Raw genomic sequence first — 17,924 nt, forward strand, 5'->3', positions numbered from 1 at the left:
GCTTTATATTCACATCTAACAACCTGGAATTAACACAGGCACTTCCACTCTTGTTTCCAGATAACCCCTGCAGTGGAAGTATGCTCAGGATTGTTACAGGTAATACATGTATGAACTACCACTACCTTTCTGCATGAATTGTCAGAGGTTGGTTTGTTTGTTTGCTTTTATTGTTTTGCAATTACTCAGCCACATTGAACATTTGTCAGTTGTAAATTCTCATAATCTGTAACCTCTACAGACCTTTTAGTACTATTACATAGCCTTCCTGATCTCTGCATTGGTATATAAATTGTATTGTTCAGTCACAAGAGACACACAGTGCTGTTACAAATATATGGGCAAAACACTGTCTTCACCACTATATAAAGAAATACAGATTGTCTTACAAAGAAAATGGAAAATGTTGCGAATACTTTTTTTCTAGATTCTTAGGGGAGGAAAGGGATTGTGAAGAAATAAACTCAGGCTTAATGAAATCAGCAACACCATTTCTTATACATCAAAGGGAATCATCTTAAGGAAACAAAACTATTGCCAGGCAAGCTTTTACTGGTGTACTTGTACATGACATTGTGTTGAGGAATTGCTGGTTATATTCTGCCACACTCCATGTTGAGTTTACAAATTAGCATTGCCTTGGTTTGTCTGCACATTACAATTAGACAGAGCTACACAATGTTGCAAGCCACAGGCCAAGCTGAAAAGGGAAAATTGATGGGTTTGAAAAGTTAGCCATATCATGTGATGTTACTAGACCGGCTACAGAAAAAGCAGCTGACAGCAAATCACAGTGCCACACATATCAAATCCCTAAGTATCTGTTCATTTTGCTTAATGCATCACATACAGTGTTTAGATCGCTGCGTAGGTCCTGGACAACATTTTCTATACTCCTGGTATCCTTCAGAATCTCAATGCTTTGCGTGTATGGATTGAAATACACAGAGAAGGGACGGTTGATTGATTTAGCAAAGTCCCTGAAAGAAAAAAAGAAAATTAACACCTTTTTTTTTCTACCACTAAAGAAAAGAAAATTAGATTTTAGAGTCAAGGGAAATAATTTACCTCATCTTTTCTTTGGCTTCTTCAAAACTTTCTGAAACAAAGTAAGCTTCCTGAAATGTGGTGATAAGGCATTCTTGCAAACAGGTTGTCTTTGGATCGAATGTTTTCACCTTGGCCTTGTCAGAGAGAGCATGCTGCACAATAAAACACAGGATCTGTTAAACCATATCTTGATACTGCTTTGTATCTGTACAACAGTTCATATATACAGCTTCACTGTGCTATATGTTTTCTGTTAGTTTGTAGCCTCTCTTGTCTTATGTACAGTGGTCTTTCAGTGTGAATAGAACAAATCATCTGTTACTCATAAAAAACTATTTTTAAGAGTCATTTTTCCTCACAAATACTTAATAAAATAGCAAAGAGCAGATTAGAAATCCATCTGCCATATAAGCATACACACCTTTAGATGGAAATGAGATAGTCATAAAATAACCATTCCTGACAAATTATCTACAATTACAAATATGTATGTCCCCAAATGTCACTTAACTGCAGAATTGATCATCATCCCGGTAGGTGAATTAAGCCTGACCAAATCATTCACATATCCTGCATTACATTTTCAGGCCAAATTCATGTACTATTTTCCTGACAGTGAGTTTGAGTGAAACTATATAAATGAAAACCCATTATTTAGTGCCCATGTATTGTGTGCTGATGAAATGCATTGCCCTCCCACTACATACACCTGAGTAATGAACATTGGTTTTAATACTGCAAGAAAAAAGGAACTAAAAAAAGAAAAAAAAAAAAAAAAGGCATGCAGAGGTACAAAGCAGACGCTAAGCAGATGAGGCATGAAATATTGCTGCCCAGAGAAGAGATTTCAGATTAGCCTTCATTTTTACATGTCTGGCAAAAGCCACTAGAAATGACACAGAGGTTTCAAAAACTGAAGACCTGGTACTGAGACATTTTAACAATAAAATTTATTTCTACCTCCCCCTTGGATGCTCATGTTAGCTTTTGGATCTAGTTTAACTCTTCGAGCACACACATTTTCATTCTCAGTGCTCTCTGTACTAAAGTACAAGGTGAGGAAGGAAAGCATATATAGGTCAACTTCTGTTAGGCCACTAATATCTATCCACAGGGAAGATGTGCATGAAAAGCACTGAGAAATGACATAGAGAGAGAAAATCCCTGAGATATGAAGGTGTCTCTTATTTCTTTATTTTTATTTCTGCATGGACATACTTTACAACAGAGTAAAGTATTAGCCTTGAGGTATTCACCACTGTTTACCTGAATTCTTCTTGCTTATGCTCATTTCTAAATCCACGTGAAAGGCTCTGAAAATATCACACTAGTTAGTTCTCAACCTGCTGTTGCCAAATAACAGGACATAAAACTGGAACAAGAACCTCTTCCTCCCACCCTCTCTCTCTCCAAAAATAAATACATGAAAAATTAATGCATGGTAGCTTAAAATGTCAGGAAACTAACTTTCTTTAGTACATGTATCATCTCCTTCTCACAAAGTTTGCTGTTTCTAGACAGCCATCAGTGAAACAGGTTTGAAAACAGAAATCAAAAATGGTCTACATCAACCAGCACCCTCTTCTAAATCGATTGCAGAAACAGCCTCACCCTGACACTATCTCCTTGCACAGCCCCATTGTGATCTAGTACCTGTAAATGCAGGCATTTACCTCCTTCCACTGAATTGGTTTGTCTTGACTGGCATTATAAAAAGCTCCCTGGGTTAACCACGGATAACAGCATCTCCTCTTAATGTGTCTCTGTACTTTCAGATGGGACCTGATGCTTCAAATGTCTAAAGGACAAAGTTTGAAAACTCTGAGGGGAATTAGTGAAGCCCTGTGCAGGAAATCAAGAGGGTGCTACTGGCCATGCTTTTTTAGGAACTGAATCACTTCTGGTGACCACTTCTGGCACATGGATTCTTTCCTGTACTGTGACAGCTTGAACAGAAAGAGTGACAGAGTTCTTTCTCCTCTTCCCCTCGCAAATGGCCTCTGCTGGTACAGGTCTGCTCCTTGGACAGAAATACAGTGAGAAGGGATTCTGCAAAATCACCAACAACTACTCGAATCACTGAGCCCTCGTTACATGAAAGGAGATAGTTTAAAGAGAAGCAAAAGTTAATTCTTTATCACAGTAGATGTCCTCTGAGAGGGCATTTCTGGTTCTTCTTCCCAGATTATCCACATGAAACGTCTCCTACTTTGTGGATCCCAATGTAGCTTGTGCATGAACAGAGCTGCTGCTTCCAAAGTAATCTGATGTGCAGACATCAGGAAACATGCAGCCTGGAAAGAGATGGTACAAAATTCTGACATGCCTTCCAAGTTAGCTGACACCTTATCAATTATTATTGTTAGGATTGCAGTTTTGGAATGATGTACCTAAATTCTGCTGAATTCCCACCTGAGATACGTATTTCCCTTCCAGGATATGGCCTTTTGGCTCCTGGATCAATTAGGCATTGTCATTATGACCAGAGCAATGGGAAGGATCCTGCAGTTCTGGGTAGTGTTTTGAAACTCTGCAGCCTGGTGTTTGTAAAGTCTACAACTGACTTGGTGTGCTGACACCAGCAATGCCATTCAGCGACGGAACACAGGCTGCAGAAAGACCTTCATACAGACCATAAACTGCTTAGCACAAACTAGGATGGTCGGGACACTGACTCAAAGCTGAGATAGAGGCTTTTTTTCAGGAACATTACGGTGCTCTAAAATGTTGCTCCTTGGCACTCTCAACATTGTGAAGTACAGAATCTCAACAACAAAAAAATTTCACCTGGTGAGTCCAAAAGCTTTTAAGACCTCAGACCTGTATTTTTCTAATGAATGCCATTCCCTTATGCTTTGGTTGGACATACAGTTCTTCAGTGAAATCAAATGCCTAAGGATGTAATATGGATTTCTCCATCAGAAATCTCTTAATTCATCCACCTTCATGAGAAGTCAAGGATATTGATAATATGGAAAACAGCTTTCAGTCAAAAAGAACATCTCACCGCCTTGTGAGTTTATAACAACTGTCTCTAACAGCCCACTCACACAAGTTATATGCTAATGAAGTTGTTGGTGATTCTCTTTTAGTTTAAGCAACAGAAGTTTGGAGTGAAACTTCCAAGTGGATCGTCACTGATTCCCAGGAAAAGCAGCAATGTTAGACTATGGGACATCTCAAGAATTCAGCAACTACTTCTTCCTATTGGGAATAAGCATAACATTACAGAAATACCTCCAGTCCAACTAGATCAAAGACTAAGAAAGCAATTCAGACACCGAACCACAGGTCTCAGGTATCTGTACAGGGATGGAAGCTATAGCACAGGACCTAAAGACCTATAAGTTTCTGAAATGCCAGCTGCAGAGCTGGTCAGATATATTAGGGCATCTCAGACAGCACCAGGCATTTACATGGAGCAACCATCAATCATTTCCTAAATGACAAACATCACTGACACATGAAAGATCAGTTTTGTCTGTAATTTCTCCTTTGCATATAAAAAAAAATAATGTAATAATATAACTTTAAAATTTTTGGTTTCACCAGAAAAGAAGAAAAAAAATAACTCCAGCTAGCAAGGGGTAAAGTTGAGACGAGTTATAAATACTGCACTGTCTGAGGATGACAGCAGGGCAGAATAAGAACACTGGTGAGAAGTTGCCTGCGTGCCAGAACTGGGTTTATCACCTTGCTGTTCTGTGAGAGAATACAGTCTCAGAAAACCTGGTCTTAAACGTTATTCTGCTTATGCTTTTCAACATAGGACACTCCCAGATTTGTGACCTGACTTTAACAGGATTTTATTTTTTATGTTATCAGTGTAAGTTTTATATACTGTTTAGAAAACAGGAAGAGTCTCGATTTAAAAAGAGCACTATAATGAGCATCTGGGATCCAGGAATTATTTTCTCCATCATCTTCATATTCTTCAAAAAACAAAACCAAAGTATTTGAGACTTTTTTGTTATAACGGCTGATACTGCCTCCTCTTAACACAAAACTGTCATTAAAATAAAACATGACTGGATATTGTTACTTGACTTTAAAAAAATCTATACAGAAAGACTTGGAGTCCACCTCTCTGTTAAATATAGAAGCGTATAACAGGGATATATGAAGATCTACAGCCAACTGAAGTTAATAGGAAGACTTCCTTAATCAAAGGGTTCAAGAGAGCATCATACAAACTAAATGGATTAACATTTCCAAAGACATTTGGACTGCCTTTTAGAAATAGTTTTAATAATTGAAATGTACATTATTTCTGCCTTATCTCTAAGCCCTAAATATATACTGTATAATGGCGTTAGCTAGAGTTAACCTGACTATATTAGGCAGAACATTTATAACCACTTACTGTATTATTCTTCCCCCCCAGGCTTCATTTTTAATCTTCTCTTTCTCCTTATTTTGTTGTGCTTTTCAAATTTTCTGCTTGATGTTTCCACAGCATGCACATGAGGAGTTGCATTTTTCAATATCCGAAATTTGAAGTCTAAATACTGAGTGGGGGAAAAAAAATGCAGGAAATCCTATATTGATAGGATGGTGCCCACATTTCTCTAGCTTTTAGTTCTCCTTTGCTAAAGCTGTTGACCAGATTTGCAGAGTGGAACAGTGTAATATAGAAGCAGGGATGACTGAACAAGTCCTTCACTCATCTGAAACGCCCAAATCCTGCTGGCATCTTCCACCCTGCAAATACTGTGACTCAGTTATTTCTAGAAATTTCTAGATATTATTTCTAAAATATAAATATTAGTATCAAATTAGTATTTATATCAAATATCCGTAAAGTCTAGATAGCAAAATTCAACAGTGAAACAAGACCTACCTTCCCAATGACAAGAAAAAATAAATATTTTACCTTCATGGAGAAGACTGTAGGGACAACAGCTGCTGTTGTCTTAAGAATGGCAGCAGTTATTTCTAAAATGACTTCTTCCCTCTGACTTCTGTGGGAAGCATGGGGGCTGCACACATAGTCAGGCTTCATGGCCATGCAATCTGGTGTGGATTCATCCCCATGCACCACAGGAATAGCTAGCATTGTTCACATAGTTTTCAGAGCAATTGCTGCCATCCATTAGCATTTCAGTTACAATCGGGATATTGGTATCATCAGGATCTCAACTACAGTCATTAGCATTACATGTATTACATACCTTTGTAATAGTACATACAGTACATACATCAGCATTACCTTTCAGGTACCTTCAGATCAAGAAGGAAACTTTTCCTTTTAGTGGGTGCTTGGAGATAAAGTCAGAGGTAAGGGAGGTTGCTTTCCCATGAAAGGTCAGAGAGCAGCAATGGCTTGATGCAACGCTGTGCAACAGTGCCTTGAGGTACCCAGGGTTTCTCTTTCCTGAGCACCTGGCTGACATATCTTGTTGAAAAGAAGCACTGTCAATGCCAGGTTTCTGGTCTAGAAAGAGCTTCTCCCCTGGTCAGATTAGCAGAAAATATAGTGCTTTTTTTTTTTTTTTCATTTTGTTTTCCCCCTTATGTTCTTTTCTACCCTAGAGCACAGTCCCACAAAGATTGTCTGGACATTTTTCACCTTATCCGTTTCTTTTTGGATACTATGGGTATTCTTGGTATAGTGCTGTTCTGTACCTGCAGTGCACAAGTGCTTAGTCTCTCAATAACTGAAATGTTTTAGTCTAAATTAAGTCTCTGTGATCAATACATTCAAGATATGGGTGAAATTTAATAGCTTATGATACACAAGAGGTCAAATCAGATGATTTGATATAGTCGCTTCTGGCTTAAGATCTATGAAATAAATACACAGTGTAATATAAAAGTGTATAGTATCATTGATTTATGGCAAAATTATTATGATATATGGCCTTACGTTTGAAGCCAATCAGTACAGTCTATTAATGTACACATTATTTAATTTTTACTGTTGCTTTTCAAAAGAATTATTCTTTGCATTTATACTCTGAGATTATTGCTGAGTGATGAACACAGAATCGGGATCACAGTTCAGTTAAGATTGCTGTATGGTAACAGAATGTGCACACTTGACAAGAATAATGTGTTTGTTTATAACATTGATGGTGTAAGATTTATGATGTTCTTGACCATCTATTTCCTTGTTTTTATGCTATAGATTTTGTAAATGATGTGATAGGTATTTTCAGGGTCATCACTTAATGGCTGCAACTGTTAGTTTAAATAAAGGGCCTGATTCTCTGCAGAATCCTGCACCGAGTTTGAGTCTCAGCTCTGGATGTTGTTGGGCCAGGGGAAAACAAGTGGTACGTATTCATCTGCTTAACCATCTTTGCACTGTGGGGATACAACATTTCCATGCTGATGCTGAATGCTTCTGTGGCTAAAGTATGCACTGAACTGAGAAAAAATGTAATGAAATCAAATTAAAAAAAAGTTATTTTCTTTGACCTTTTTTTCTATGCATTTCTTTTAATCCCTTTCTGCAAGCTTGCTAATAAAAGAATAGCAATTTGACTACTGAGCTTCATTATTAATATTCTCAGTTACAGGTAAAACAGCAAAAAGAGACTGAAACAATTCTATTGAACTGCCAGGTACTTCACTGAAAGCTGGCCAACAGAGGTGGGAAGATGCTTAAATGCACATAAACAACAGATATATTGCAAAACAGTTTGTAAGCACTATTCTGTATATGGTTTCTGAAACCAACTTTTTAAAGGAAAAGCAATGAGCTCATCTGGGTCCCAGAGGAAACATGGTATTCTTCCCTCTCCTTCCCGTCTCCATCCCCTTCCCTTCCATCTTGCCAAGAGAGATGTATTACATCTCAAAACACTATACTTGTGACAAAATACCTTTTGCTTGTTCATTGTGTTTACTATGCATGAAAAGAGGCAATAAATGATCCACTACAACTACTCACACCATGCAAAGTTAAACACTTTTGCCTTTGTAAGAATAGTTCCCTATATATTGTGACATACACACATACCTCAAGTCTAGCATGAGTTTTTATGCATTCCTTAATCCTAAATACAACTAATCTACTGAATCAGTACCTTAATACATGCTGTTGTTTTAATATCAATAACAAATCCATCAAAGTATTTTGGATTACTTGCAACAGAATTGTGTCTGATTTCAAAACACGTTTCTTTCACCTACTAAAAACATATTCACCTCTTCTAAGCAAAGCTTTCAAAGCCCAGAACACCCTGAACTCTGAGCCTCCATTTACAGGAAATGCAAGTGTCTTATGGGCTAGTTATTTTTTAAATTTCAAACAGAAATAAATGTTGTGGTTTGTGGTAATTCAGTCCTTACAAATCCATTTCATGCTTCACATGCCAGCTGATACTTGTAAAAAGGATTCAGGTCAATAACACATTTTAAAAGAAAGCTCTTTATCTTGAGAACTTTAACTGTTATTTGCAAGTCAAAATATTTACATCCAACTATTATTTTATTATTATTAAAAGAAACTTGATTTTCCTTAAAGGACATGTCAACCAACATACCTTTAGTTCTCCAATAGAAGACAGAAGTCCCGCCCCATAAGCACGTAGCTGTCCTTCTTGTTTGCAAAGGCCAAATTCAATCGTAAAAAAATAGCACTGTAAAATATATAGAAATACAGATATATGCAATGTAGATGCAAAAAAAGCATTTCAGCCAAAACAATTGGCACTATAGTCACCTCATTGCCCCACTTCTTCAGAATTTCATGACTTAACATAGATTCTGGTAGAGTATGTTATTACCACCAAGTATTTTAAACATCTTGTTCTGCAGTAAGGGAGCTTTGCCCAAAAACGTGATATTTTGTTTTCTTCTGAGCAACGAGGCACTTGACAGGGAGAGCCAGTTAGGAACAGACAAGCAAGACCATTTAGGTATCAAAGACACAAACAGAAATCTACAGAGATTTGTGAAATAAATAAGGTGCTTTAGAAGAAAATCCTACAAGGCACATGGTCTCCCTGCCTACGAACCTCTGAAGATTTTTGAGATCTAGTTCAGAACACTCAAATTTGGCACATATTTAAGTGCTGTCTTGAGTTAGAATAAACATACAAAAGTGCTTAAGAGCTTTCTTGAGCCAATGTCTTAGTCCTCACTAGATTTTACTCTGTCATAAAATGAAGGACCAATATGCCATTTGGCATCCTGAATGACAAAGAAAATTACTAGTGAGTTCACTTGGCTCATCCATTACAATTATTTTCTAGGTCTATATTCAACCAACATAAGTAGACGGCAGGTAACATAGCAGAGCTGATGAGAAATTGTGAAGGAGGTTGGCTAAATCAGCATAACAGTAATGTATCTAGCTTTGCTGTGTTCACCTAACAATGTGAAATGTTAGAGAGACAGTAAAGAGTACAGATAGTCCAGTATCTGCTAAATACAAAGGACAATCACATCTGCTCCTTTGGTAATGAGTTTTAGTTGCTTTTATTATGACACGTCAAGATGGCTTTTTGACGTTAGATCAAGCAGATGAGATTAAGTTAGTAACTATTTCTACATATGAAGGTTTGGGGAAGTTAGAAATCAGCTTCTACAAAAATACTGCATACATGCACACACATTTATTTGTGTGTGCGTGTGCATTTATTCAACAATTTCAGTATTTGTGCACAGAAATACAACTCTGCTGAAACTAAGAGCCTTACATGTTTTGTATGAAATTTCAATTTAGACTACAGTTTCATTTAACTATGTAGCAGGTACTGTGGGTGAAGCTTACTTGCGGTGGTTTTTTTTAGGATAAACTTCAACACGCTATTTGGTACTAAATCTTAAACTTTTCTGAATATCTTCAAAATAGACCCTAAACAGATGATTTTATTTATTTATTTGCCATTTCCCACTTTTCTTACAAACCCCACTTTTTTAGACTGAATCTCCATCGCTAACGTAAAAGAGCAGTAATTAACAGCTCTTTTAAGTTCAGCAACAAATGGTTAGAAATTGAGAAATGATTCATTTCTCTGCCTCTCATAAAAGTTCCTGTAGTGCCACTGATTCACCCAGCACTACATAGAAATGCATGATTAAAAAAGAATAAAAAAAAAAATGAGCCCTGCGTCTGATCTAAACCCGCTAGACTGGGAAGAAGGAAAGGCTGCAGAGACTTAAGATGTCTTTAGTCAGGTTCCACCACAGCAGTCAAATCACAGATATCCACAAGAGGTGAAAGCACAACATTGTCAAACAAGAAATCAAAGTTCCACCTCTGACTTTGCTATTGACTCGGTAAGCCAAGCTGGCACATAATTGTTCATTAGCAATTAGCTGATGTCATCACTTAGAGGAAGGCCAAGGCAACTGCTTTCCAAAAGAGACATCTCGGGAACAAACAACCAGATGCACAGAATGACACAGGCATCACTGTAGGACTTGAGTGAGGCTGAGACACCTGCCACAAGGAGAGAGCAAATTTAGCTTCTTTGCCTAAATATTTCACTAGAAAAACCTTTAGAGGGTTACAGTTCTGGTTCTGTACATGACAACAATGTCAGCAATGAAATGCTCAGCTTTATGCTTAAACCCCACTAGCATCTTTGAATTATCCCTTCAACAATCTTAAAAGAACCAACGTGGTAATGATTTTTACACTATGAACAAGAACATCCTGATAGACATGCAGCTGTACTGGGCTCCTCATAAAACACCGTGATCACAGTCATTTTCATTCTCAAAACAGACAACAGCTAGGAAGAGGGAGTCTGCTGTTTTTCTCTTATAGATCCACCATGGTGGCCCTAACTTTGTCCCCGTAAGTGGTCCTGAAGAGTACCAAATGAATGTCCTGCTGAGAACGCCCTCTCAGCAATCTGCAAGGCCAGTGAAGGGAGGGTGGAGAAATGCTCTCCACTTTTCTGAAGATGGGCACTAATGGGGAAGGAAGAGGCAGAAAGCAAGGGGATATAAAACTAGCACAGGAGAGAGCAATCTCTGCTGTCCAGGGGTAAAGTGTTCACATGACAGAGGGAGACATCAATTTCATTTTTCCCTTAATAGCTAAACAGAGCATAATGAGATATCTTTTTATCTTTTTTTTTTAACTGATGTTGCAAAACTATTAATATTACTATAAAAGGGAGCCATATTTATGAGTCAATACTTACTTCAATGTTGATAAGACATGCACTCTCAACATATCTAACCTAAATAGCGTGCGTACAAAATGACCTGATGATAAAACACGACTGCCCACTACTAACCTGTGGTATTAAGCTACAGTATTAAGAAGAGCCCTTCAAATGAAAAGATGATTTTTTTTTTTATAAATTTGCCATATGCAAAAACTATAATTTCTACAATTTAAGAGAGCTCTACTTAGCTAAGAAAATGAGAATAGCACACCCAATGCTGCCATCTTCAGCTCATTACTCAGAAATACATGACTCCCCCCACCCTCCCACTCACACGGACACCCAGAGAAGGCTCGGTGCCTTGTGAGACTCAGCAGGCTTTGGAAAGCCATGCTGTCAAGTCTACAAACACTGGAGTGTGTTGATAAGGAGGTTAAATATTAACTATGTAAAGACCTTTTTTCTTTTTCTTCTTTTAATACACTGGACGCATACCCACTATATACAAATACCCACTCTAGACCTCTCTTTGTATGGAGCAGCAACAGTAACTGTAGTTACTGCTATACACGTATATTACAGAGAAGATAACTTGCTACTGCAGTTGGAGTGACTGAATGAAGTAACAGCTGCTTAGATGAACAGAACTGTAAAAGCCTTCCCTGAAGGCAAATAGCTGATAATTATATCATCATTATGTGTAGACTGGTGAACATAAGCACAAAAGGGGATGTTCAGGCCTTCATGTTCTGATTTATATCTTTGACCTCTCTCTGGCATACTCAAAACACTGAAATTACAGCTTGCTCCCCAACCTGCAGCCCCAAACACATGGCTCCTGTACAAGCTACATCAGCATCCTGTCTTCTCCCATGACTTCCACTTCTACCTCATTTTTGGAGTGAAGTACAGCTTGCTACATCCTACAGGTGGGCTCCTGGAGTTCTGTTGGGTTCAGTACCAGATGCTCTCCCTTCTCAACTGGCCTCCTGATCCCTTCATTCACTCCCTTGTCTACACATCTCTTCTCCACCCCCACCCCCAAACTACAATACCCCCAAAAGTTCCATGCCTACAGTTCACTGCCCAGAGTTTTCCTTCTCCTCCTACACCAACACCACCTTAAGACCTCTGCTCCAGTTTACTACCCCATAATAGACAACATAAGGAAACAAACATATTTGGTGGCCACAAAGAAGCTCCAGAATTATGCTAAATATGACAGATTATGTTGGCATTTCCACGCTAATCTCTTTCAAGTACTCTTCTCTCTTCCTCCTATTCATCTCCCTTCTCATTCTTATAAAAAGATTATAATGTTATAGGAGAACAGATGAACTTTTGGTGCTTTCACTCCCAAGTCCTTCCATACACATTTACAGCAGCAATAAGAATGGCATTGTTTAACACTCCATGGAAGCTCTCGGCTAGCACAGGAACCGGTCTTCTTAAGCAGTGATATGAATTCATGCTGAGATCAACAAGAACAATAGCATTCACATCCATGGACAGCAAATCAAAATGTAAAAACACAAGTCAAGGAAGAAGGAAGTTTAATATTTAAAGCAGGAAGACAGCAGCTTCCTGCCAAAATAACTATTGCAAACGGCAACAAGAACAGCAGGATGACACAAAGCAACAGAAGAGATGTCTTCCTATCTTGTATAAATTCTGTAATTCTTGAAAAGCCCTCCACTAAAATGCCTTTCTGTCAGCCAAATGACCAAAGATGAAAAATCACAGCACCAAATGAAGGATTAAAAATATCTTTTTAAGCCAAGAGACACCAATGTCATGATGAAGACTGTACCAGGAGATTGATGCAGTGTGAGATATTATTTTAAATTATTTCTCTAATTTAACTGAAGTATATGACTGATAATTTACAGTCATGCTCATGAAACGCTGTCTACATGTGGGTTCAAAAATGCATAAATAGATCCATGGAAGAAAAACCTTTAAGTGCTATTACATACTAATACAGCAGGTCTCTTCCTTCAGAATCCATGAGCCAATGGTCGCTGCCAACTACAAGGAGGTACAAGGAAAATATCACCACTGTAGTCTTTACACATACACAGTTCTCCAGACATCTACAATTGACAGGAAAGTGATAGAACAGATCATGCCCCGGCAAACAAACTCCAAGCTTGCTCTCCATGGAAAACACGTCTATTCTTCACATTCACGCACAGTCCTGCATTATAATCCAGACTACCAAAACAAGAAAAGGTTCAGTTACAGATATGACAGCTAACATATATATATATATATATATATACACATATATATTCAAGTTTATATAGAAATTTGCAAAGGTAGAAAAGAGGTCTGGTAATTGCAACTCTCCACATCTGACTGGTTTTGAAGATTTTTTTCAAATCACTCTTCAACATCATTTTGCATTTGTGAATCTCCCTCCTGGGACCTGTGCAAAGAACTTGTGCAGGCTGCTGGGTGCTAATGTCACAGACTCAGTACTTCAAAATCTGCCTTGTCTATAAAAAGACCCTTCAAGCCATTCCTTTTCACATAGGTTTCTTATGGTATAGCTGAGAGACTGATATTTTTGTTCACTTTGTAATTTTCAGTATGATGAATAATGAGATTTTATCTGTTCTCTAAAAAGATGTTCTCAGGATGAGCACTGGGAACACCAGCCGTGGTCAAGAGCTGATTCACTTGCACTCCTTGTCACAAGGGGCAAGAAGGAGGGACTGAGTAATTGCATGACTGCAAGCACATCATATGGACAAGAATATTCACCACTTCAAGTACTGCTAATGGGATGGGGATACAGCCCCAAGCTGACATGCAGCACCAGAAATAATCACTTATATGTAAGTACAGATTTAATTAGTTGCCGTGAAGATAATATGAATACTAGTATATGTAAATACTTACAAGACCAGTGCCAAATAAATATCCTTAAGGAAAAATCTTTACATTCTTTCTACTAGATTTATGATTTCAAAGGATATTTGAATGGGCTACTCTTAATTCCAACATGTGTAATATATTCAATAATTTGCAAAGATTCATTCCTTTTTCTTTAGAAGAGAAGACCTTTAGCTTTAGCTTTAAAATTACTCACCTGGAGATTAAATCTCTCACATAGCTGTAATTATCTTGTAAGAGGATAGTTATATACAACTGAAAGACTTTCAAAAATCCCTGTTAGAAATTAATACTAAGAATTAATGAAATACAGGTGTTTTCTTCCCCCTGTAAAAGTTGCTCAGATTGAATGCAAATGTTGATTCAAAGCCATCTGTGACTCGTTTCTGCTTGCTTTCTTCTTTCAGAGCTAGCATAAACAAATTTGTGAATTCTTGCTTATTCTTCCAGTCTCCAAGGTATCAATAGCCACCAATAATAGTAATAATAAAAAAGCTAGCATTCTACATTTGACCGAATTATTCAAGATTTTCAGCCTGTTGAGTAGTGTCAGGAATGCTCCACTACAAGAAACAGACAGATACAACACAGGTAACCCAGGCAACTAGCCAGTACAGCCCAACGTTGGCATCCAAACATCAAGCAATACAAGCTATTTGACAGCTATTCATGTGGGAACAGTATTGCATAAAAATGCAGGGAGAATTTTGAACAACAAATAAATCTCATGATGAGCTTGTGAATAGATCAAAAGAAGAAAAGAAGAAAAATTCAATGGATAAGTCTTTCATTATAGATGATTCGCCTACCTCCAGGAAAGGGAGTGACCCTATTCACAACCAACAGCATTTCTAAATAAGAAAACAAAGTTTAATTTTTCAGAGTTACCTTCCTGAAGAATTTTGTTTAGTCTGCCACTTTGAAATGTACTTAGGCTCACTGAAATGAGGTCTCCTTCAGGGATTTCAAAGTGTGTATATTTAACAATATTCTCCTTTTTCCCCTCATCTGACTGCTTTGCATTCAGACCTTTCACTAAGGGTGAATGTTTGGAACAATCTTTTTATAAACAGAAGTTTGAGTAGATGTGGTGATGCTCATTAGAGCACTCTGGATTAGAAGCACCCCAGCCTTCACGTTTCTGTTGACAGCCATAGCGCACAGCATCACTACATGCAAATTCCTCTAATGCAGTGGCTTGACACCGTCAGAGAAAGCATGCACTAAAGTTAGTATTGTGGGTCTTAACCCCTTGCGAATACTTTGAAATATATTTCTTTTTTCAGGAGTTTCTGGAGAAAATCTCATAACAGTGACCAAAATAAAATCATAATCCTGAGCTTGTAAAGCAGAATTTGCAGAGCAACACTCCAGTGGCATCAGTAAGGAGGTAACTTTATACCACCCAATGCAAGAGAGCTCACCAAAGGTAAGAAAATGGGTCCACAGAACTGGAGCCATTGGATATCCCACTCCATGTGCGAATTACTCCTAAATAATCTAAACCGAGGCCTGCTCTGTGCTGAGACATTTGTCCACCTCTCTCATTTTATCTCAGTCAAAAACCTTGGAGACTCAGAGCTGCAGAACCAAACACCTCAATGCTTCAGCAAAAAGAGTTTCTACATTCACGGTCTGACGTTTCCCATCAAGGCAGCCAAAAGCACACTCACTTCAACTTGCTTAACACTGTCAGAAGAATAATTCCTAATTTCTCAAATGTAATTAACTAATAGTGCTGAAGCTTAGTATGTAGCTAAGGAGATGAAACCATTGAAACTATGAACTGCTGCTTAGATCATTTGTTAAACATAAGGCATTGAAGCCCAAATGCTTTACCCTTCCTATTTCTCCTTCCTTTTCATTTGACTCTTATCATGAAGAACTTCTAAAACCTGGAGTTTCAAAGCTTTATTAATTTCATATGGAGTTATTAAGAACAAATGATGTGCAATAATGAACCATTCCCTTTCCAATTTATTTTACAATATGTAATGTGAATTCATGTTCAGTGCTCCCTACAGTAGCTGACATGAATATTTTCCCCTTTCTTTTTCAAGCTGTTGCTTCAAATTTCAGCTGTCGAGACCTTTCACACAGTTAGCTCAAGAGGCACAATCAGGTCTTTCGACATGTTTGCTGGTCTCCAAGAAATACGGTTCTCTGAATTTCCAAAAAAAATTAAAAAAAAAAAAAAAAAAAGGCTGGGTCAACATATGTCACTGCTGCCCACCCATAGTCTTCAGCCTGCGCTGCTTCATGAGACCCATCTGATCCACCAGGATCTTCAGGGATTCACAGGCTGCAAGCAGAGACTGTCTTTAGGGCTCTGACATCCCTGTTTTCCAGATCTTGTGCTGCTATTCTTCCAAATGAGGACTTTGCATTAACAAAACCAAAGCAAGAACATTGCTAATTTTATACCTTGTCACAGGCAAGGACTGGCACCCTGGAAGTGCCCCCTCAGCATTCTGGATCATACTACAGCCTGGATCTTTGCTAGAAAGATGCCAAGGACTGAGTGACAGGTTGGCATGACCCAAACACGAGCAGAATTTGGAACAAATGCACATATGAGAGGTCATTGAGGCGTCCTTCACCTGCCAACACCTACATTTTATGGGAAGTCATCAACCTAAGGACTGGTGCCCCAGTTTTGAAGTGCATTGCTTAGAACCTCCAGAGATGAGGCAAGAACAATCTCAGATACACTTCTTCATCTGACATTCAGAGCAAACATCTCCACAAAAGCCTAGCCCAGGCCTCAAGACCAGTCTCCTGCATTTACCTGTGGACCTCAGCACTGGTCCAGAATTGTTTCCCCCTCTCTAAAAGAACATCTTCCACCCCCAGCAAGCATTCTCACAAGGAGACTCAGAACAGAAGGTGCAAAGCTGTAGTGCTCCCTGAAACATCAAGAAAGCCTCTTTGGACTGGGGAGGCATGCATAATCTGTCCTTTTTTGCATACTAGAGTGCTATAAGCGAACTATAGAAGGAGAAGACTGGCACCAGAGCTTCTTCCACTGAAGAGAAGCTTTTGATAGACTGGCAAGATAAATCCATGGATTCATGAGAAGCAAAGCTGGAGCAACAAATCATAGTCTGGGCAGTCCTCATTTTATAAACAGAGAGCTTACTGAATCACTGCCCTATGTCAGTCCCCTGTCAGAATGAGTTACTGCAGGCTGCAAGGCCTCTTTAACAGCAATCCTTGGCCAGCCCAGAGACAGGCCCTCGGCGTTCCCCTGGGGAAGGCACCAGGCACATGTGTTTCTCAGGATGCCATTCCCTGGAGCAGGCTGAGTCCCACCTTATTGCCAGACCGATTACCGTGTCTGGCAATTGCACTGCAGGGAGTGATGCAGACTCACCAAGCCTGCTGAGTGCCTCCCATGACATTTTAGCTGAGGAGGGATATGAGGTTCTTAAGTACATGATCAACAGCATAAGTCCTAATGTGTCTGCTAACGAGGAGAAACAATATCTCCAGAAAGCAGAGCAGTCTCCCAGGGCTGGAAAGATCTCAGAACCTGGGCAAGCTCTAGAATTGGGGGTGCAGAAACACACTAAAGAGATGTTGACAACTGGCCAATGCATTTGTCAAATGTTTATTTCAAGGAAAAAATGCACTATTTCTTGGCAGTCATATCCACCTAAACATTTCTTTGTAACGAGAAGGGAAAAAAAAAAAAAAAAAGAGGACTTCATTCCAAAAATAACAGTACACACGCTAATTTTCTAAACTTAAAAATAAATAAATGCTTGTGTCTATTTACTGAAAACTGATTTAATAACCAGATAGCTAAAATCTGTTTTCAAACATCACAGTTTCCAACAGCAACACTGCATTTAAACCCAATGTTCTTTTAAACACATAAATGCAAGGGGACTCCCAAAAGCT

General features: G+C 38.5%; 1 protein-coding gene across 1 annotated transcript in view; it reads right to left on the reverse strand.

Annotated features, from left to right (window-relative positions):
• Positions 1 to 805: 805 nt before the first annotated feature.
• Positions 806 to 17,924, reverse strand: part of TPH2 (tryptophan hydroxylase 2) — a gene marked incomplete at both ends in the record, with an annotated part of 50,535 nt that continues 33,416 nt past the window's right edge. Inside the window, 3 exons of the mRNA XM_082776106.1 lie at positions 806 to 980; positions 1,069 to 1,202; positions 8,541 to 8,636. Coding sequence (XP_082632232.1) covers positions 806 to 980; positions 1,069 to 1,202; positions 8,541 to 8,636 — 405 coding nt within the window. The remainder of the gene's footprint in view (positions 981 to 1,068; positions 1,203 to 8,540; positions 8,637 to 17,924) is intronic.

The sequence above is a fragment of the Aythya marila genome (assembly GCF_965140915.1).
Source record: "Aythya marila genome assembly, chromosome: 1".
NCBI classification, from domain to species: domain Eukaryota; kingdom Metazoa; phylum Chordata; class Aves; order Anseriformes; family Anatidae; genus Aythya; species Aythya marila.